The sequence below is a fragment of the Phasianus colchicus genome, chromosome 5, assembly GCF_987193195.1.
Source record: "Phasianus colchicus chromosome 5, bPhaCol1.hap1.1, whole genome shotgun sequence".
Lineage (NCBI taxonomy): Eukaryota > Metazoa > Chordata > Aves > Galliformes > Phasianidae > Phasianus > Phasianus colchicus.
In genome coordinates, this window is record NC_143440.1 from 25,534,337 (window position 1) to 25,556,434 (window position 22,098).

The 22,098-nt window shown below is 36.6% G+C and overlaps 1 protein-coding gene across 8 annotated transcripts in view; it reads right to left on the reverse strand.

Annotated features, from left to right (window-relative positions):
* The window catches only part of INO80 (INO80 complex ATPase subunit), a 62,790-nt gene that overhangs the window by 35,812 nt on the left and 4,880 nt on the right, over positions 1-22,098 (reverse strand). For all 8 annotated transcript variants that reach the window (XM_031593514.2, XM_090140976.1, XM_090140977.1 and 5 more), the window contains 20 exons: positions 20,786-20,971; positions 19,740-19,906; positions 19,576-19,643; positions 17,664-17,825; positions 15,949-16,069; positions 14,490-14,704; positions 13,488-13,541; positions 11,760-11,963; positions 10,288-10,483; positions 10,018-10,085; positions 9,516-9,725; positions 8,907-8,987; positions 7,534-7,629; positions 5,666-5,725; positions 4,922-5,064; positions 3,801-3,885; positions 2,617-2,734; positions 1,848-1,933; positions 731-898; positions 170-303 (listed from right to left, as the gene is read on the reverse strand). In XM_031593514.2, coding sequence (XP_031449374.1) covers positions 170-303; positions 731-898; positions 1,848-1,933; positions 2,617-2,734; positions 3,801-3,885; positions 4,922-5,064; positions 5,666-5,725; positions 7,534-7,629; positions 8,907-8,987; positions 9,516-9,725; positions 10,018-10,085; positions 10,288-10,483; positions 11,760-11,963; positions 13,488-13,541; positions 14,490-14,704; positions 15,949-16,069; positions 17,664-17,825; positions 19,576-19,643; positions 19,740-19,906; positions 20,786-20,928 — 2,579 coding nt within the window. In that variant the 5' untranslated portion in view covers positions 20,929-20,971. The remainder of the gene's footprint in view (positions 1-169; positions 304-730; positions 899-1,847; positions 1,934-2,616; positions 2,735-3,800; positions 3,886-4,921; positions 5,065-5,665; positions 5,726-7,533; positions 7,630-8,906; positions 8,988-9,515; positions 9,726-10,017; positions 10,086-10,287; positions 10,484-11,759; positions 11,964-13,487; positions 13,542-14,489; positions 14,705-15,948; positions 16,070-17,663; positions 17,826-19,575; positions 19,644-19,739; positions 19,907-20,785; positions 20,972-22,098) is intronic.

The window sequence follows — 22,098 nt, forward strand, 5'->3', positions numbered from 1 at the left end:
CATAAGATGTTTAACAGCCGCGTAGATGAAAGAAAACTAGGAATGCTTTGCTTGGCAAACACTATTTAAGTTCACCAGTTAACAGTGTTAATTAGTGCTTACAAAGCTAAAATAAGTCTAAATCATACTACTAAATATACTAAGTTGGAGAGGAAGTGGAGTTGCTTGCCTGTCCCGTGAGTGGTTGAAGACCCTGATCTGTCCATGACGGTAGATGAACTTTGAAATTGGGTATGGCTTTAAGGAGATGTGAAATGGAGACCAAGTTTCTTGTCGCTCAAATAGCTCTGGGTGATTGCACACCTGTAAGAAAGGGAGCATGTCAAACATAAAGAACAGATAAATTAAGGCTAATGCAGCGTTTACATCCCAAGACAACTATCACTACCGATCACTCTAATATTGGCTAGAATTTCACAGCCATTTTGGTACATTTCTTCAAATTGAACACTGCATCATATATTTTCCTATTATTTCACAGTTATTCCCTCTCTTCCCCAAGTAAATGATGTCTTCAACAACCAATATGGAACCAGATGCAAGCAGCATTTGCCTGAAGCTATTCTACCCCAACACTGTGCAACATTGCTCTAGAAAGACAACTGAACCACACGCAAATTTGCATGCCTATGCCATAAGTTTTTTTATATGACGTTTTCTAGAAGTTGTACTTCAGCTGTGAGTTAACTATGGAATATACTTTTAAAATTATTACTTAAAATAGCCTTACCTTCCTGAACTGCATGACTAGATTCATGAGACTACTAGTAGTGGTCTGTGCTTGCTGAGTAGTGCCCATTGAGGACTGCAAGAGGTCATCGATAGAGATTTTATTTTTCAGAGCTTGATACAACAGCTTCTGTCGACTTGTCTGCTGGCAGTACATAAGAATCTCAATCTGCAAAACAGCAATGAAGTTTTAGCTTTCTCTCTCTCAGAAGTAGAGCATGACCACATCAGTGCAAAGAAGGGAAAACTCATATTAAGTGAATCTTAACATTCTCTAATATATATATACAGGCAGTCGTGTTCATATCTGTATTTCAGGACGCAGCCTGGAAAGCACTTAACCAGCAGCTGTGTTTTGGAAAGCTTAGTTAACAATACAAGAGACAGACCTTTACAAGTACATGAACACAACAAAGACAACAGTCCTAAGAAGCTGTTGAAAATACCACATCTGCAGCTGAGCAGCTTAAATTTTGCCCTCAGTTGTGCTATTCTATTCTTAAATGCTACCAATTTGGAGTCATCTTGAATAGATGTCAGGAACCCATGATAAAGACAACTAATAGGTCACAGTATTTATGAGAAGAGTTCCACTTTTGAAACTAACAAGTACATCAAAAAAAGCACGTCTCTTAGTCAGTAGTCCCAAAACCACGGGACACACTGTTAACAAGTCCATCCAGCACCACTAAGAAGAAATTACAACCCAAGAGAGAAGAGCCTGATGTTGCCATTATGCATATCTTGCTCAAGACAAGCAAGCAAAGAGTCCTAAATCCATGCCAAATCCTTCATGAAGGCCACCCAAACACTGCTGTATTAATCTCTTTCACCTCAATTAGTGATGCTACTGTCACTTTAATCAGGCTTATTTTTTATTTGCAATAGTGAAGCTTAACCAGAAGAAAAGAAAAAAAGTGCATTAATTAGGGGTTCTTAAGTTACATTCATGCCTAATGACATTGCTGGAATGTGATGACAGAAGCAGGTCTGTGAAAAGTCTACAACCAAATTTCAGGTTACACAGGGACAAATTAGCCTGTAAAAAGCAGATGTGATAACAGAGCTATGGTAATAAAGCTGAAATACTGTAATTAAGGATCAATACTACTTCTCACCTTATCTGACAGTTCATTTTCCACATCTTTCTTGATTCTTCTCAACATGAAAGGCTTCAAGATCATGTGCAAGCGGGATAGCTGGTCTGAAACACAAGGAAAGAGGAAAAAGGAACAATTACTTCACCAGAGAAGGAAACCATATTGTGTCCTACTACTTACTGCTCAGCCAGTTCTCCTAATATGAGTTCTTGAAGCACACAGTTTGGGTTATTTAAGAACTCTTAAAACCTTCACCTTTGTGACAAGATCCAACTATGCTGTGTTCTATTCCAATCAAAAATTACCTATATTATGTAGCTAGATTTTTCAACATAATTATCCCTTGAAACTTACTGTGAAACATTTTTTTCCAGCAAATAATTTTTATACTTCTCTTCTGAAGTTCAAAAGGTGTTTAGTGCCTTCTATCATTTTCATTTAGAGAGCTTGAAACATACTCTCAAGGCCTACAAAACGATGGGCTCAAAAGAAATTTACAAACAATTTAAGTGTTTGTTTTCCTGTATTGCTAAGTGGGAGGATTAGACAGGTATCAAACCAACACTGTCACCACGTGTTTTTCTATTCATTATGCATGATGCAGTCAGAAACAAAAATTTTGACAAATTGTGGACAACACATCAGAATGTTCCAATCTGACTAATGTACACTCTGCTTTAGAAGACATTTCCCATACACAGAATGAGAGAAATTTTAGTCATTGGTAGCTGGAAAAGACAATAGATTTTCAATACACAAAACCACCATAATCAACCACTGCACTCACTTTCATCAATGGCAGATTTGTTCTCTGCATGACTTTCTATGTCCTTAGAAAACCACTCATTGAACTCTTCGTGGGAATCGAACAATGTTGGCATGATAAAATGCAGCAGGGCCCACAACTACAAGGCAGAAGAAAAAAAAAGAGCATAAGTCATCCTGCTGTGGGTAAGGTAATTAAGGATCTCACATTCTTGCAGCTCTTTATGAGCCAAGTCACTTTACTTGATCACAAGTCTGGGAAAATTGAAAATGAACCCCAGCCACATTCTTCCCCAGCCACAGAATCACAGAATGGCCAGGGTTGGAAGGGACCTCAAGGATCATGAATCTCCAACCCCCCTGCCACACGCAGGGCCACCAACCTCCACATTTAATACTAGACCAGGCTGCCCAGGGCCCCATCCAATCTGGCCTTGAACATTTCCAGGGACGGGGCATCCACAACCTCTCTGGGCAGCCTGTTCCAGCACCTCACAACTCCCTCTGTAAAGAATTTCCCTCTGACTTCCAACCTAAATCTCCCCTCCTTCAACTTAAAACCATTTCCCCTTGGTTCTGCAGTTATCAACCCTTTCAAAGAGTTGATTCCTCTCCTGTTTGTAGGCTCCCTTTAGGTATTGAAAGGCTGCAATGAGGTCACCCTGCAGCCTTCTTTTCTCCAGGCTGAACAAGCCCAGCTCCCTCAGCCCGTCTTCATAGGGGAGGTGCTCCAGTCTCCTGATAATCTTTATGGCCCTCCTCTGGACCCTCTCCAACAGCTCCCTGTCTTTCTTGTACTGGGGGCTCCAGACCTGGACACAGTACTCCAGATGGGGCTTCACAAAAGCAGAGTAGAGGGGGACGATCACCTCCCTGTCCCTGCTGGCCACCCACATTCTTCCCCCATTCCAGATATATCAACATCACTAGAAAGCAGTGAGAAATGTACAGCAATAACTTCAGCCAACAGAAGTAGCAGCTACCAGAGCTAATTTTTATCCTGTAACCTAGGCATTACTATCAGATATCTTCAGTTTTACTGTTATTTGACCATGACCTCGCAGACCTGATCCCAGGGTTTTTTTTTTGCAAATGGCATGCAAGACATGATCCCACACAAAGGCAAGAGGTTTCTCAACTGCTCACAGACATTTAGGACATAATCTTATGATAAAGCAAAGCCAGCTCTTGTGAGCCTATGAATACCTCAGCCATTGTGTTCTGGATTGGAGTCCCCGTCAGTAACAATCTATTTCGACACTGGAACTGCAGTAGGATCTTCCAGCGAACACTGATGAATAAAATCAAGAAAAAAAATCATGAGAATTGTTTTTGTAAGATATAAAAAATAAAAAACTTTAAGACCAACTGCTTCTAGCGACCTTCTCAAATGTTTTGTTGGAGGTCACTGGGTAATAACATCGCAGCTACTGCCCAGTCTTTCAAAAGGCAATTAAGAAGGAAGTATCCTTTTACAAAATACAAAGGAATGAACATCATTTATTTTATTTATCTAAGTATGTTTTAACTCACTTTTAATACAAATGATAATAAACTCTTATCATCAGAATAATTAACTTCCCAAGAGAAACAGTTATTATCTATCATAATCTTGTGTATTTTTCAGACTTCACAACACTAAGTCCATGGGACACTGTGGAAAGAGTGCTGAGCTGTATGTTACAGTCTTGGAGGGGTAGATTTCCATCTGAATGAGTCTCCATTCAAAACAGTCTCCAGCTTATGGAAATGGAGATTTGATGTGTACAGTGGCAATATGGGGAAAAGTTATGAGAAAGTGGTTACAAAAGTAGAAATGGACACATCTCTAATCAGAAATGAAAATAAAGCTTTCTGGCACAGAGTATTATGATAAAGATTGGGCTTTACTGCAACTGGCAGTATTCATAGGGTTCTACCTTCATTAGAAGGCCTGGAAGTGCCACCGATAAAGCAATAAAAATTATGCATTTAATAGAGCAAACGTAAGTAACACACATTAAAGACTATAGATCTGTTCACGTGGCAGAATTGTATGAGTAGCCAAGACAAAGGTGAGCAGTATTTAATACCATTTTCTTTCACTGTTCTGTACTTTATTCATACTTCTGTTTCACAGTTAGTTTTCAATTATGTTAATATATTTGGAAGAGGAATACTGTGGATCATTCCATTGTCACAGAGTTGGAGTTATATACATACTTAAACTCTGTTAAGACACCTGAAGTCTCCTATCTGTTTCAATCGTAACAATCAGTTTTTGTACTTTTTATATTCCTCTACCAGACTGATAGAAAGAAAAGATTTTTGTCCAGTTCATTTATTACCTGGAGCTACTCTTGAGCGCCTGTGCTTCATCCAGCACCATATATTGCCACTTTACTCGCTGGAAATACTTCACATCCTGCACTACCAGTTGATAACTGGTAATCACCACATGGAAAGGAGCATCCTGAGTATACAATGTCTTCTACAAACACAAAATAAAAAACAAATGTCCATATAACATAAATACACTGTGAAGAGTTCACCTGTACATGCTGTAATGTCAGACTTCTGACAATTTTGTAATTTTCTCTCATTATTACTTCATTTTTCCTCATCTGACTTTTCAAAGTATCCACAACAAGATTATTCAACTAGTGGATCTGAACTTCAGACCATTAGTCTCTCATCAATTCCAGATGCTTCTTAATGAACCAAACAAGAGCTAGGTGTTGAACTCTATAAAATGCTGTTTACTTACGTTAAGTTAGGAACAATCTGACAGGTCTAGCCTTGGGCATTCTGAGTTAAATCATCCAACTTGAATAAACAGTTCCCGACATTAAAACAGCCTGCTTAATTTTAGGGCTCTAGCTTCTTCAACTAACATCACACTACCCTAAATTGTGGTGTACTGTGTTGCTCTCTAATAAAAGATTGGTCTTCTACCTCACTATATTAACAAAGATTACCACATGGATGAGGAAACAGCATTGTTATCCACACAGTGCTTAGCATAATGAAGTGTAATAATGGTTTGTTTTACTTTGCACAAATAACCAATTACACAGGCATGCCAAAATTACCTGACTCCAGAACTTCCTGATGACCTTTCTATCATGGGGATTTCCCCAGTAAGGTAGCACCTGGAACAGTATAAAAATACAAAGACATTACTTTTCAAATAAAGATGTATTCACTTTAGAATTTCATACTATGCATTCTACAAATCAGAAAGACAGCTTTCCTCAAAACCAAAAGGGAATGATCTTTCTTATCATTATCAGAAAAAAAAATCAGGAAGTACTTAAAAAATTCTTAGAAACGTAATTCCAAGAAACAATTATCATTTGTCTTATGCCTAATATAAAGACAGCATACCTTGATCTAAAAGCACCCTGAAGAATGTGTCTAAAAATGAAAATAGATACGTTATTTATGGAAGAAACAAGCCTGTGCATGACTAAAAGGCTTGCTCTCCTGCTTCATTTTCCCTGTTGTTTCTTCCTAATGATACCAACTCTGTTGGATTTGTACTTCAGAACTGTTTCCAGAGATGAAAGGTAACACATCTGGTCTAGACATAACACATAAAACAATTTTTAAAAAGTCAGTGGCAATACAAAAAATCTGGCCATTCGTTTATAACTTGGAGTTTTATGGGCCCCGTTACTCAGAACAGACCTTCACAGTGAATAGAAAGCAGCCAGTTACTAATTGTGCACTGCCATCGTCTGCCTGATGAAAGGACTACAATGCAAGACTGAAAGTGAGGAATGCTGGTTTCTGAGCTTGTGAAACATCTCCATCCTGCAGCAGGCAAGCTCTAAGTTACTGCACACACGACATGCCTATGGATGAACATTCTTGCAATTGCTGTGAAATAAGGATGCTATTAAAAAAACCCATGAGATTAACAAACAAGTTAAGCCTACTGTTTGGGGACCAAGAAATGAAGTATTACTCACAGCAGTACTTCCAAGTCTTTTCCCACACCTCATTAAGTAGCCAAGGCATTCAAACAATTAGTCTGGGTGTTACTGGTATATTGGCTGCTTACAATTCTAAGTAGGTGGTTTTTATTTGTTGGTTTTATAAATTCTTTGTAAGAATTAAAATTACGTGTGCTTACAAAACCTAATCACGATCTCTTCATAACAAATATTACTTTGTCAACAACTCAAACTTTTAACCACAAACTTTTAACCACAAGCTTCTGAACCTGTTTACCTTTAATACTAAAATGCTGTTACTGTTTCAGTGATATATATTCCTTTCAAACCTTTCCAAACACTTAAATATTTTTTTACTGGAGTACAGGTAAGCAGCTTGTTTTTCCAGTAACTGACTGTTTCTTGCTTTCTACATTACTATTTTCTCACAATTACTATCTACCTGAAGGCTTTGACTTATTTTCCTGTTAGCTTTTTGTTGTTACCTAATTGTGCTTCACTACTCTCCCTTTTCTTTCTTGCTAGTTGCTTGTCTATGGTTCTTCTACTTCTCTCTAAGAACATTTTCTCTCACTCTGATTTGTTTAGAGTTCTGGTTTTATTTACATAGTCTTTATCTTATTTAACCAGATTGATAGGAATGACTGAAAACATTGCTCTGAAGAGGATGCATAAGACTGAAACATTATTCTTGGGTCTACTGCCAGGATCACGCACTATAGAACTGAACATCCACCCCTTTCTTACTTCAGTTCCCTCATCAAGATAGAGTCTTGATGCAAAATGAAAATCATATGATTCAAGAAGGAATATTTTTTAGATATTTTAGATAAATGAATACTCCAGAAATACAGGAAAGGTGGAGAAATATCAGAACCAGGCTTATTACAGAATTTAAAACTTCAAGATAATGAGGCACCCAGATGGGCCAAAGAATTCAGGAATATAAACAGTTTGCTTTTGAGAAAATCTAAAAGAACTTTCTTGTATGTTCTTATTACCTTAAATTTAGGAACAAATCTGGCAAACTCCTGGTGCCAGTTGTTAAGAGTAGATGCAGGCGAGATTATTAAAAAAGGTCCCCAGATGTTCTCTCTCTGCAATATACATATTAAAAAAATAAACAGACATCCATAAATTAATTGGGGGGAAGGAACACGGGAATAGTTTCATACAGTTTTGCAACTGCTAAGTAACAGTTGCTATGCAAGATAGAATTATACACAATGTAATAAAACTTCCTCCCAGAACAGCAGGGTGACACAGAATCAAACAGAGCAGACCTAATATCTAACACAGTCTTCATTCAGTACAGCTAAGTTGTTCCCAGAACAAGCACCACCACTGTGAAGTGGCTTGCTCATTTTTTTTTTTTTCCAGAAAGTTGCCACCTCCACCTTACTAACAGCCTCTGTCATTTCAGGAAGGAAAAAACACCAGGTGGTATTGGAAAGCTTTGCTCCATCACATCATGACAGAACATCTTCTTGTAAAAAAGAAGATGAATAATGAGTGTATTGGTGTAAGCTGGTCTGTGCAAGAGAAAGCAAGAAATATTAAAAGCCATATAAATACTTCCAAAAATCTCAAGGGAGACAAGCCTATCTAGTTGTTATCCCTTATATACACATGAGCTTAAGAGACTTTGGCTCTGCATCCTTCTAATATCATTGTTGATAGTACCATCAAAAGTATACCAAAACCAATATAAACAAATGCAGACAATGGCCAGTCATTGGTCACTAATCCAGCTACTTCTGCTCTCAGTACCACCAGCTGATACCTCCAATTAAAGGCAAGCAGCATGCCACTTTTTCTTTTCCCCCTAAACCTATTTACCTCTTTCTATACATATATTTCTGCAGTAAGAAGAAAGCTCACGTTGCTTTTTCTTTTTTGTTTATCTGTCCTGGCACTGAAGAATCACTGTGTCTCAAAACAAAACAAACCAAACCAAACAAAAAAACTGTACAGAAATCCATGCTAATTGTCTTGAAGTTCAGAATTTGGAATTTGGGCTTCACTTCATTCTACAAGTGTCTCTGATTCATAAACGTCAGTGAATCATTAAGTCAGCAACTTGTTCTCTCACCAAGCTTTTACAATTAGTGCATATGAAATGATGTTACTCTGTGAATAAATGAAAATCCCATTTTTATATAGTTCTACATAATACTATATATAGATGTACACACATATATAGTCATACACACATAGGAACTTTCAAAGGTACAACCTAAAAACAAACGGAAATGCCTTAGATAAAATAACTTTTAAAGCACTCAAGCTTTATAATCTAGATTTCACATCAAATGTGAAAAGTATGCATCTTCTATCAAGTATTCTGACCAAGAAAAAGCTATAATCCACTTACTTCAGCCAGATGTGCAAGGAGAGCAATACTTTGTACTGTTTTACCCAAACCCATTTCATCTGCCAGGATTCCATTGATGCCCTGCAAAAAATCCATAAATTTGCACTTTCGTCTTACTACTTTTTTATCCATGCAGGTCTTGAAAAACAAAGCAACCTACTTTCTTTTAGGTCTTCTACTGAGAGATATTTCATGTCAACTGCACTTTCATTCATTTCTAAGCCATATTTTTTTTTCCCCTCAGTCTATCTGCACATCACAATCATACTGCAAACTGGATATGCACAGAGCAATGCTATCTGCAATTTACAATTTGTCCAAAGCCTGAAATTGTATGCAATTCTGAGAAGCAGAAGTCTCTTCAGTGTATAATCTAAATGATAAGCAGTTCTGTAAATATCCACATAAGGAATCTTGAAATTTATGTTCTGTTCAAAGTCAAGGATTCTGATGGGTGGTTTACATAATATTTTCATTTCTTCTAAAAATATTGCAGATACAGTACACGTAGTCTGTTTTTAAAACTAGTTCATTTTTTGAACAAGTAAAAGAACTAATTACTTAAATTATCCTAGAAGTTTTAAAAATCTGCAAGATGTACTAAGATACCTGCTCATATAGGTTTGCCAGCCAATTCATGCCTTTCAGTTGGTAACCTTTCAGTTTCCCATTGAAAATAGTAGGCTGTGGAATATCTTCCCCTGCTCGGATAGATGGATTTGCTAAACTGTAGCTCTCCCCAAAGCCAGTACCAGACTTGTTAGCAGCCCGTAAAGCAGCTGCTCGACTTTCCTTTGCATCTTCATCAAATGATCTAGTCTAAACAAGAAAAGGAAAACACGTGTAAGATTGTGAACATATTAACTCAACAAGAAACTGTATAGTAAAAGGCTTTACTTTTCACATTAAGATACATGATGTTTGCCAGAAATTAATGGAAAATAAACCTGTTCCCAGATATTTTATCTTTTTTCTACTTGTCTGAACACAGAAAGGGGCAATGAAATCAAATGAACCTACTAAACTTGGCTGCTATTAAAGATTCTGGCTTTAGTACCTTTACCAATTACTCTGCTTTTGCTTTTACTTCATGGATTCAAAACATACATACCCGGGCTTGGTGAATCTGGTAAGCATCCTCAGCATTCTTCAGAGCTTGGGCCTTGTAATAGTTACTATCTGAAAACAACATCTCCATGTTAGAGCTTTGCAGAATCAACAACCCAAGTTAAAAAAAATAAATCTGTTAAGCTTCAGTAATTACAGATGTGCTTCTTATACAGAAGGAGTTTTATGTTTGACATTGTAAATGTGATTAATAATATAAATAGGACAATAAATTTCAAAAGGGCATAGGAAGGATTGTGGATGAATTGCTTACCATAATCTTCCTGGGTGATGTTGACCACTACTCCTCCTCCAATATCAATCTGCCTTTGGGTAGAGCTGTCTTCCAGTTTGCGTAGGATTTCCTCCTGTATTCCATCATGCCCAATATCTCGCTTACGACTCATAAAATGGGCATATAATTCAGTTTGTGTGATCAGGAAGTTAAGTTTTCGCTGCTGCCTTTTAGCCTAAGAGAAAAGCATTTACCAAGATCACAGGTTAAAAAAAAAACAAACAACAAAACAACAGAGTAAAGATTTAGTGATTAAAATATGGTTCAAGAAAAAAAATGTTTTAATCTAATAAAATGACAACCTATCTAGGTTTTACCATGCACATTATTATGATAAAAAAATGTCAGGACATCAGCCGTACCCAAAACACTAGCCACCACCATAAACACCTATATTAAAATAGAATATTGATACAAATGAAATATTATTTTAAATTATACGATCATGGCAAAAAAACATCAAAATCTCCTAAAAGAAAGATTAAAAGTTTTGTTTATGCTGAAAAGCTTAAAGATTAATAACAAAGAAACAGCAACAGAGAGGTCTACAGTAAAAGAACCAAGCAGTTAAAAAACTCACAATACAATCATAGCAGGTAACTCTAATATTCTATTATTTATGAGTAAGGAAAACTGTGAAAGAATATATTAAATGTATACATCTGAGATACTATAACTGCCTGGGCTTCAGCAAGATGTTGCAGAAACTCTGTTCATTCTTAGGTTCTGGCTAAAAAAAGCTACAGTAAAATTTGCCTAGTAATTTAAGCCACAAATGTTTGCAGATTTGCAGAAACGCAGTACATAAAACATGATCTAATGATTTTAGCATTAAACTAAACAGAAGGTATTCTGATGATTCAACATCAGCTCACCACTGAACACTGAAGGTAGAACTGTAAATCTACCAGAGAATTTTGGCAAGATTTTTTTTCTTAAATTCGACCCTTATCACTAAGAGAGTCAATGAATTGGTCACTTTGCCAACACAAAAAGTGATCACAGAAAAATTCTAAACTCTGCAGGCTCCCAAAAGTCCTGCTCACATTCTCTGCAAGTCTTGATGCTGGTTTACAGCAGAAAAATAAAATATCAATGTGACTGAAAAGGTGACTTGACCTCTGTATTCAAAAAGATGTACAAATCATCATAAAACACACAAACTAACACTGAGTTATGCATGCATCAGTGAGACACATGGTGTTCATCTAATCCTTTATTCTATTTCAATCACTTCTAATGAACTCAGGTAGTTCAAAGGCTTCTTATAATCTCTGGCTAATGTTAGAAGAACTATGTAAAGAACTTTAAAATAGCAAATAAATACAAGCAATTTTTGAAACAGAATAAACAAATGAACGTAATAGCCCAGATTTAGAAACTCAAATTATTTAGTCATTTCTGTGTTTACTCAAGAAATTAATTATCAGCCACCTGTGTTTTTGCTTTACCTCTCTCATCTCCTCATCCAGCTTGCGTTGCTCCAGAGCCTCTTTCTCAGCCCGTTTGCGATGTTCTTTTTCTACCTTTTCATATTTTTTCCAATAGAGAAGCATCTCCTTGGTAAGACGACGTGCCCGTGGTAGAGTTTCCTTACAGTTTTTCTGGGCCTGGAGAGCAGCTCGACGTACCTCTCTCATGCACTGATGAGCAAGCTAGGGAAAAATAAGGTTTGGATGCAAATGAAAGATGAGCAGCTTTAAAGAAAACCAGCAATGCACATCACATTTAATTGCAGACAAATCTGGTCCTTCAAAAGAGAAAAACTATGATACTTTGCTCAGCAGTTAGACTTTTGAAATGATGAGAGAGAACATAAATGTCCAATAACTTCCTGAGATGCATACAAAAAACCAAAACCTAAGACAGCTGCAGCACAGCACGGTACTTAAAGGGATTGATCTGGCGGGAAGATCTTTGAAAGGTACTCCAGAGACCTGAGTTTAAGATCTGCCTGCAACTGTGACTCCACTCAGAACATTTTCCTGTGGCACACGCTCTTTCTCACTGTTTTAATAAGGCTGCTGCAATGGCAATATCAGTAGCACACAATCACATTCACATGTTAATATACTGAAAAGTGGGGGAGTATCCTACAATTTTCCTACCATTTCATAAAGAAGCATAGTAGTGTCATTTTTCAATCCAGCATATATAAATTAATGTCATTGTCATAATGGTCAAAATTGCTGGGTTTGATGTTTCTGACAGTTACTTTTTTTCCTCCACTGAAATTTGTACATCAATAATTCCATCATAGGAGATTGCAAATGATCAAATAAAATGAAAGCTAAGGAAAAAAAGAGTGCAATTTCAAACCTCTTCTGCTGCATCACTTGCTTGCTAAAAGACAGTTTGTGATATTTACAAATACAATAATCACAGAATATTTGTCCAGACAACAAAAAGAAATGTAGCCTCTGGTAAGGATGCCCACAGTGAAGTAGATCCTGTTTCCTGTATTCCTTGCAGAGAAAATATTCCCATTCCTACTAATGCATATATGGAACATAATATTCCCTATGTCATCTTGTGTCTGATGATTATTAGCCATATACTTGTTAATTTTTTCATTGGGCATGTATATGAATCACACACTTGAGTGTAACACTTTAAAAATACTTTGAAAAGCATTACCAAATGTTCCTACAATAAAGTGTCCTAGGTAGAAATAATGATACTTCTCAGAGACTACTCCAATGAGGAAATAAATTCCTTTGGCAATCACTTAATCAAAAAAATTATTCCATTTTTAATCCCAGTTCCTATGTAAGTTTGCATAAATTAACAAATTTTAATACTTCCAAGAGCCCTTTTGATTTACACATGAATACTTAAAACTGCAAATTCTAGCTACTGGATAGACGGGCAGTTCAAAAGCTAATGAAGTGTACTGAAGTCTTTAATTTATTGTATCAAAATCAGTGAATAAAAATGAATACAGTAACTCTTAAGAAAGCCAGTGGGATTTGAGGACACAAATTTATGTTGCTTGTTTCCTCTACTGCTTACGAAACACACCAATATGATACATTTAAAAAATGAAAAGCCTTATACAAATTATTTACATACAATTTTTTCTCCTGTACTGTCCTGCTAGAATTATCAGTAAGAAACAAAGAGATTACAGTTTGCTTATTACATTCAATACAAGTATCAGTATCAAGCTGAACACTTACCTTTTTGCTGTTGGTAAGGAAAAGGTTGCGCGCTGATGCTTTTTGTTTGTATGCCTACAAAAGAACACATCCTACAATTACTTGATGGGTAATGGCTGCACACTACTTTAGACGATCACTATCCAGTCTTTAGCTGTTAGATCTGCCAACCCTCAGTCATGCAATGCATTACATAATTGAGTACATGTTCTGTAACTATTTTTGGTTCTGATGGAAATACCTTCCCTCCTTCACTGTCCAACACATGTGTAAAGGCATTCCAGCTCCTGAAGGAAGTATTTAAAACATCCCCTTTTTCAGGCTTTTTCTTTAACTACTACTTCTGCAAAGCAGGATTATCCTATTCCACTGTCAACACTGAAACAAACAGAAGATGTTTCCACTGCTCCCCAAAGATGTTTAGAGTTAATGCAAATTATGTTATTCACATGAACAAAATCAGTCATTTGAAAAAATAACTGCACATATCCTTTGCACAGTTCCTACATTCATAAAGAATGATACAGCTATCAGTTATATTCAAGTCACTAGAAATTCAGTCTGTTAAAAGCATATTCTAAAGAGCCCACCGTAAGATTCACTGATCATATCCCAGAGAACTCATGACAGTGCAACCAGCTATCTCAAACATGCCCAAAGCTTGTCCTGTAAATGATATGAAGCTTTCCCTAGGTTGTTTCTTACGTGTCAAAACACATGTATGCTGTGATGACTGAAACATGTCTCCTGAACTTAAACACTAGTCCTGAATATTGGTTTGCTTTACGTAGGTATCCTGCAGAATTGCAGAAATACCTCCTTGAGTTTATTGTACTGTTCATGGAAAAGGGTTAGATAGCCAAATGAAAGAAATACACTGCATGATCCACGGGTGTTAAGAAATCAGAACTACACTTTGCTTACAGATTGCAGAATATCAGTTCGGCCATCACTGACCAGCAGAAAATCACTAATAACACTTCTTGTTATCATCAGTGATGTAGTGCCATCAACCAAGCTCACCTTTGGCAACTCCTTTTTAACAATGCTAAGCCACACTTTTCGCCGACGAGCATTAAGTTGTTCAATAGACATATGCTTTTTCTTGGACCCAGGTGGAGGTGTGTCATGAGAAAACTTGGCAAAAACTTTGGTCTGGTGATGGTGATGTTCCGGTGACTCCTCTGAAGAGAGATCTTCATCCCGTCTCCTCTTTTTCTTTACTTTTTTCAACTTTCCTGTAAGATCAATAATTAAATCTTTTTTTTTTTTTTCCTATTTTGTGGACTTTCTGCATTTAGTCTGACATCTCTCCTAACTAAGCTATCCAAGTCACTTTATATGTGGAACCAACAAAAAAGTCAAACTTATATATACCTGCTAGTTCTAGTACCATACACTTATTTCCTTATGGTTTTGCAACTAACTCCTATGGCATGTTTCCCTTCATGAGGAAGTATTCATTAGGAATTAAAATATCTGTGATCTGGTACAATGCTTCTTGCCCTGTGGTAAAATTTTACTTACAGACATGTAAAGGACATATAAAGGTAACAACATCAGCATTTGGTAGATGTCTCAAACCATCGTGAAAGAGACTGACATGTTATCATCTATTGTGAACACAACTTTCAGAGGAAACTACCAGACGCTGTTATCAGATAATAAATACACTATTTGATAGTATGCAAAATCACAGACACTACAAGATTAGTGGAAAAAAATACAGCATTAAAGGAAATTATAGAAAGACAGAGAGGACAGAGGGAAGCCCAAAATAATCTTCTTAAAACACAGCTCAAACATGAGTGCTTGCACTACACAGAATTCACCTTACATTGACAGTTCACAGCCTTCTCTTCCTGCATTGTTACAGATCTACAGATGCTGTCAGCTCAGTCATGAAAGGAGACTGTACTTCCTGGCAAACATGCAGCTGAAAAAGTCCAGCTGAGAGGTTACAGAAGTGATTCTATTTTAACGCATATTGGACATCAATTCTGAGCTCCCTCTAATTTCCAGAAAACAATCTCATTTCTGGAACAATTACACATTCTGGAATAACTGGATCAGTTACTGGGTAGTTTCTTATATTTTTCTAAGAACTATCAAGTTTCAAAGAAAACAAGCAAATGGATCATGATACACAGCAATATTTAAGGATTCTGAAATATAGCCAAGCAATACTGAAATAGCTATGAAGTACTTATTGCATGTCTCTCATTGTGGATCCAGAGGTCCACAAAGAAAATTGAAAACCATGAACTCTCAATTTACACCATCTTTTTTCACCCTAGTTCTCTAGAGGCCAGATAAAGCACAGTATTTTCTGATTTCTCTTTCATGGAATCGGCCATTAGCTTTCCACCCAAAACTCAAAGGTCTGGAATGTACAAACATGAACATTTATTCAAAGAAAATAATACAAGAAAGGAGTTTAAATCACAGCAACCATCTAAAAACACAATGTGAATGACTTTACCTTTTAATTTTTTCTCTTCTTTAAACTTCTTTTTCTTGGGCCCTAGCAGGTGGCGCTGCTGCTCGTAGTAAGGATCGTATGTAGACAGCAGTCCTGCGCTGTAGTACTGGTATTGCTGCAACTGAAGTAGATGTAAATGAGCATGCTAATACAAACCAGACACAGCAGATAACAGCAACAGCAGGTAAATGAGTTCACATCTTGATTGTAAATAAAATATCAATACATGTACTGCTCCATATTTAGCGCTGTTATCAAGGTTTGGAGAGTCCAAAGTGAAACCACTTGCCCACAGGTGGCCCCTGACTTCTAAAGAGAGAACCAAACCCACTCAGTTAAATAAGACAGGAAAAACGAGCAGTGAAGCTTACACTTTCAAAACATACCACTACATCATTTTCCATACAGGTGCTGCCCAGCAAAACATCACATTATATGCAACAGTCCAATCAAGGACTTCCTACTTGTTTTGCTTGGACTCCCAAGTTACATACATGTCCTACTTTTATCACATGAAAAGATATCAAAGGACAGGTTTAGGTAAAAGGCATTTAAAAGATTTCCACATGAACAAATCAAACATTCAGGTTATCTTGTAAAAGTAGGTGACCAAACAGTTTGGAGATTATTAAAAAAATGTAACATATTTCAAGTGTTATTCAACTAAAATACTAAAGAACTATATACAGGCTATATACAAACATAAAAATTATGACCTCTGTAGAAGTTGGATGTATGAATGTTTGTGCAGTTACGTGGTATTTCAAGAAGCCAATGCAATCTGGGTTGAAAAGATAATGACTGAACAAAGAAAAGAAATGGACAGAAAGAAAGACTTGGGTGGAAAAAATATTTCTTCACTCTTCTGGAGAAATCTGAAGCAGTATGAAACAAAATGTCAAATTTTTGTTTCATACACATTCTCTGATAGCAGAACAGGATGACTTCCTTCATCTGAGACCCACTTTCAGTTGCAATTCAAAGCAGCAATTTTTTTATTATTATTATGTTTTATTTTTTTGTAAATGCTCTTATGACTCAATACATTATTAGAAACAAAGCAGTCAAAATTTGGCACAATATTAAGAAAAATCAGAAATGCAGCAGATATTTTCTTAAAAGGAAGACATTAAAAGAACTGGATGTAAAAAGAAAATCTAAAATAGAAAAGGAAGGTATGACAAAAAATAAAGACAAGTAAAACCCCAAAGAATTACAGAAAACACTAAAGAAGAATACGAGGAACTCTCTTTCAAAAAGATAAACATCACCCCACTGCTTGCAACCTCAATGGTGAGGCAAATGTACTGAAGTAGGTTTAAATATACAATTTTAATCCTGTACAGTGGTGACCACCTGTATTAAAATCTAAGCCACAATACCTCAGTTTTGATATGTACTGTTTGAATGTTGCATTCTAGCACCATGTTTGCTATAATGAACACAACAGTGTTGTAAAAACTGTATGTACACATGTATCCATACTATCTATGTAAAGTGTTGAGAGATTCTCAGCATAAGGTATCAATAGCTTCTCAATCAGTACAGATTAATTAACCCTTCTCTGAAACTGACATTATTGTTCTAGTCTACCAAACAATTTTCTAGTCCACAAAATACTATAAATTTTCAGAAAAAAATGTGAAATTAGTTAAAATAATGCAACTACAGGAAAAAAAGAAAATTAAGGAAATACAGAAGTTCTGGATTTTTACCTCTTTGTCTTTGCTATATTTACTTTGATGTAGTTTCTTATATTTGTGTAATCGCAGCATATTGTGAAGCTCCTCCCTTGAAAGAGAAAATTCTTCTTCATCCTCTCCATCCTCATCACTTGGAGAATCTGTGTCACTGGAATCATCACTCAGAAGTATACTCTAACAACAACAAATCAAAAGAAAATTAGCAACAATAAGTCCCTATACTATATTGTTTATTTATGCAGAACGCTCTTGGGCCTTTATCTAGTAAAGGCTGGCACAACCACAACACTTAGCTTTCACATAGTGTCTTCCCTCTGAAATGCCTGAAATAGAAAACAGTTTTCTGATCTACAGTGCTGTTCAGCATCTAATCAAGTAAACATTTTTTTTTTAATCTTCAGAGAGATACAGTTCTGTTAGTTTAGTGAAAATTAAGTCATTTTAAAACCCACTGCAACTGCCTGTGGTCTCAAAAGGCTCTTTCTAACAGTGAGAAAAGCCAGGATATAAGCAAGGGCATTTTATGATGTATGGTTGCAGGTACTTTGCTACCTCATTTGTACTATTTGTCCTGCTATTCTCCCACTGCACTACTTGCACAAGGTTTGGCTCTTGCTCGACCTCTTGGCAACCTGTTTTTACTAACTAGAGAACACTGCAGTACAATGAAAGGCAAAGATGGCACAGTGCCACCGTTCCACTCTCTCTTTCCTCCCCTCATTTGGACTTTGTACTGACTTCATCTTAGAAACAAATTTTTACCTCAGTCTCCAGTGTCCATTTAATACACTTCATAAAGCTCACTTTAATTTGGACATAGTACTAAAGTTACTTCATGTTTCTAAATGTATACTCACTCTGGTATTTTACCAAAATGCTGCTGCTCACCAAAACTGAAATGCCTACCATCCATTTTGCTACAAAATGGAATGAAAGCTTTAAATGTATAGACTATAATCCTATTTTGTTCCACCAAAGATCCAATACAGTACTTACTACTGACCATCACATACTCCTCTTTCTTTCCCTTTCTAACATGAGAAACCTCTGTAGAATGCATTTTTTGTTTTGGTATTTTTAATGCAGAAAGAAAACAAAACAACAAAAAAAGCCCTTATTTCTTCTTAGCAAGGGACACTGGCGTAACCCCGGTTACTTAAAAAAAAAAAAAAGTGCAGCAAACAACAGACCAATATAGTACAAGATTAAAGAAGTCCTTTAAAGATTGTTTTCAGCAACGTATCAAATATTACTGTATCTCTACATCACCCTGTGCTTCTTCTTCAGTATAATATTTCGCAGTAATTAAGCTGCATCTCATCATTTCAGACAGCTCTCAAACACAAGCATTTGCTGCATATGCTGTGTCAAAAGAAGTACTTTACTTTGACTGTAGCCAAAGAGCATGGAAGATGCAACAGGAATAAAATGTCTAATGCTCTGGCTTTATTAAGTTTATTAAATGCCATGGAGGTTCAGGTTGGATATTAGGAACAATTTCTTTTCAAGTTTTCACGAAAAGGGTAGATGTGGCACTGAGAGACGTGGTTTAGTGAGTACAGGTGATGTGCTGGATAGTTGGATTAGATGACCTTAGTGATCTTTTCTAACTTAATAACCCTGTGATTATTATGACATCTGTCTAAGTTTCTGAGTCCTCAGTGGTACGTGTAAAGTAGAACAGGATATGGGAACAACTAACCTTACTGTAAACTTACCATATTCAGCAATTATGTTTGTGATAATCTGTGATAATGCTCTTACAAGTGCTCAAATTTCTTTCTTTTTGTCGTCTATATTGTTAGATGTTTAGGACTCCATGATCTACACCAGACGAGAAGGCAGAGTGCCTTATTCACTACTGTCCACAGGGTCTTATCTAGGACTCTTCTACTCTTCTCAGATTTCTTTGCAATACCCTTACCTTCAGCCACTTTCTGCTTTTCTTCAGTTTAGAAAAGTTATACAGGCTCCCTTTTTCAGACTTTGGCTCTGTTTAAAGAAAAGATAAAAACAAATTTCTTCAGAAATAATGCTTTTCCCAGCCTATCCCAAAGTAAGCAGAGATTCAACTCAGTGGGTGACTACCTGGCTGCAGTACTCCATTCAAGGAATGTGTGTTCAGCACTCCTGAATTCCCTACTCCAGAAGATTCCCCAAGCAAAGCATTTGGAGGCTCTTCCTTAACTTGCATCAGGGGATCCCCAGATTGAGGCAACAAAGGATTGTCATCCAATCCATCCTCACTTTCATCACTGCAAGAAAATACACAGTATGCTGTGAATGAAAGGAAAACATTCAAAAGAAGAAACATCTGCGCAACTTGCATGTGGCCATTTGCCTAAAGGTTTGAGAACGAAGGCAGCCTCAGCTGTAATTCTGTGCATTACAAATACTGCTGTTAATAATTTAGCGTTAAACCCTCAGCAGCAGTTAATCATCAGACCGGTCTGGTTATGCTATCAAGCTGCGTCCTTAGTCTCTAGATGGATATTTAATACTCGAAGCACGAACTAACCAAGAAACGAAGTGCTGAGTCAAATCAAAGCACAATATTGTTATTCCCCAGCACTACTGTACATGTGAAAGATAGAAAGCATATTTTTTTTATTCCTTGCGTGAATCTTATAGGCCTGTAATACAGGCTGCTATCTATTATACATACACTTCTCAGTTCTGTAAGCTCACAATTACAAAACACTGATGAAATTAAAAGTAAATTGCTTCTGGACAGAAATGTACCTTGATGAGTCACTTCTCAATGGTACAGCTTACTATCATAGAAATGCTGCATCTGACAACACTGTTTGTATTCCACTTACGGCTAAGTGCCAGTTCCCTAAAAAATTAACTTAATGCTTGTTCACCCTATCTTTTGATAGGCAAAGAAAGTTTTGGCCACTCGACTACGACAAAGAGCCTTAAAACATCTTGCTAATTTGTACCTGGGCAAGAAATATGATGAATTATCAATGAGAGGAGAAGTACAATGCAAATTCTTTACAAGATAAGGTTTTATAACGAACGAGTCATTCCCAATGAACAAGTAAACTCCTACCATGGTGTTGCCCGAGAACAGCATGATAAAAATGCTTGTCTTTCCTTGATATTCCTTGTGAAAAAGGCTTTAGTACCTGGATATATTCCTGTTAAAGATGGCAGACGTCTGTCGTAAAAACTGATCCAATCGCAGAGCTTTCTCCAGGTACTGCAGATAAAGGGGTTTTGCCAGCTCTGAGCAGCTGCCATCCTCCCTGGCACCCAGCTCCGAGGCCATAGAACAAACTTCTCCTCATGCACAGATGCCTCTGAACACGCAGCTGTTGAGAGAAATCACAATGATCATCGCTGCCACCACCTCTGAGAAGAAAAACAAGGTAAGCAGGCAAACCTACTGTATGTGACACCAAATGCCAACACATCCAAATCCACAGCTGGAGCTGCATAAATGAAAGTGCTATCAATGCCCTAAATACGATAATATTTACAATTAAGCAAATGTCTCCAACTAAATTTTTTGCTTATGATTGAGCATAAAAATAGTCAGCTTCAGAAAGATTAAATGTTCTTCTGAAGGATTCTTCCTGCTCGTATTACTTCTTAGAGATATTAAAAACCTGAAACAAATTTCACTTTACTGAAAAACATTTTACATGTAATTCTTCAGTTACTGAATTATTGACTACATTGTTTATGAGTTTATGAATGAAGCTTAAGCATCTGCTCTTCTAATTGTTTTCTCCATGCCTACAGTCAGCATCTATCTTTCTCCCAAGTCTTCTATCCTAAAAAAAAGTGTTACAGAATAGATTCAAATCTTCCAGTAATAAAGAAAAACATCAGAAGTGATCACCGCCTTGAGACTAACAGGCATGATTGAACCAGAGCAGAATTTATTATTTCTTAACAAACATTAAGCCTTCATATCTTTCCTAGAGAATAAGCAACAGAGTGCCAGGAACAGTTACAAGAGATAATGGCACTGATTTAAAAATGGCTCTTAGACTGAAGCTATCTAGGTTCAATTTCCTATATGCTAGAACTTCTTATGCCTGACAGAAATAATATGGATGACCTCTGTTATGAAATACTTGTTTCAAGCAGAGGCTAACAAGACAGAAGAAAGCTCCTGAAAGCCTGCCCTATGAAATAAAGAAATAAGATTCATGTTGTCCAAGAAATTTTAAAATATATGTCATATTCTTTATCATCCATCTGGGGAAAAAAAAAAAAAAAAAAAAAAAAGCATGAAAAGAAGAAGCACCACCTAAAATCAAAGACTGTCTTCTAAGACACAGTGTCACAAAGAAAGTAAAGAGGTGAGAAAATGAGAGGAAGCATGAAACCTGTGCCTCAGACAGATGAGATTTCTGAGGGAATGGATAAAAAACACCACCAAAAAGGTGGGAACAGCTTACTATCACATTAACAAACTTGATATATATAT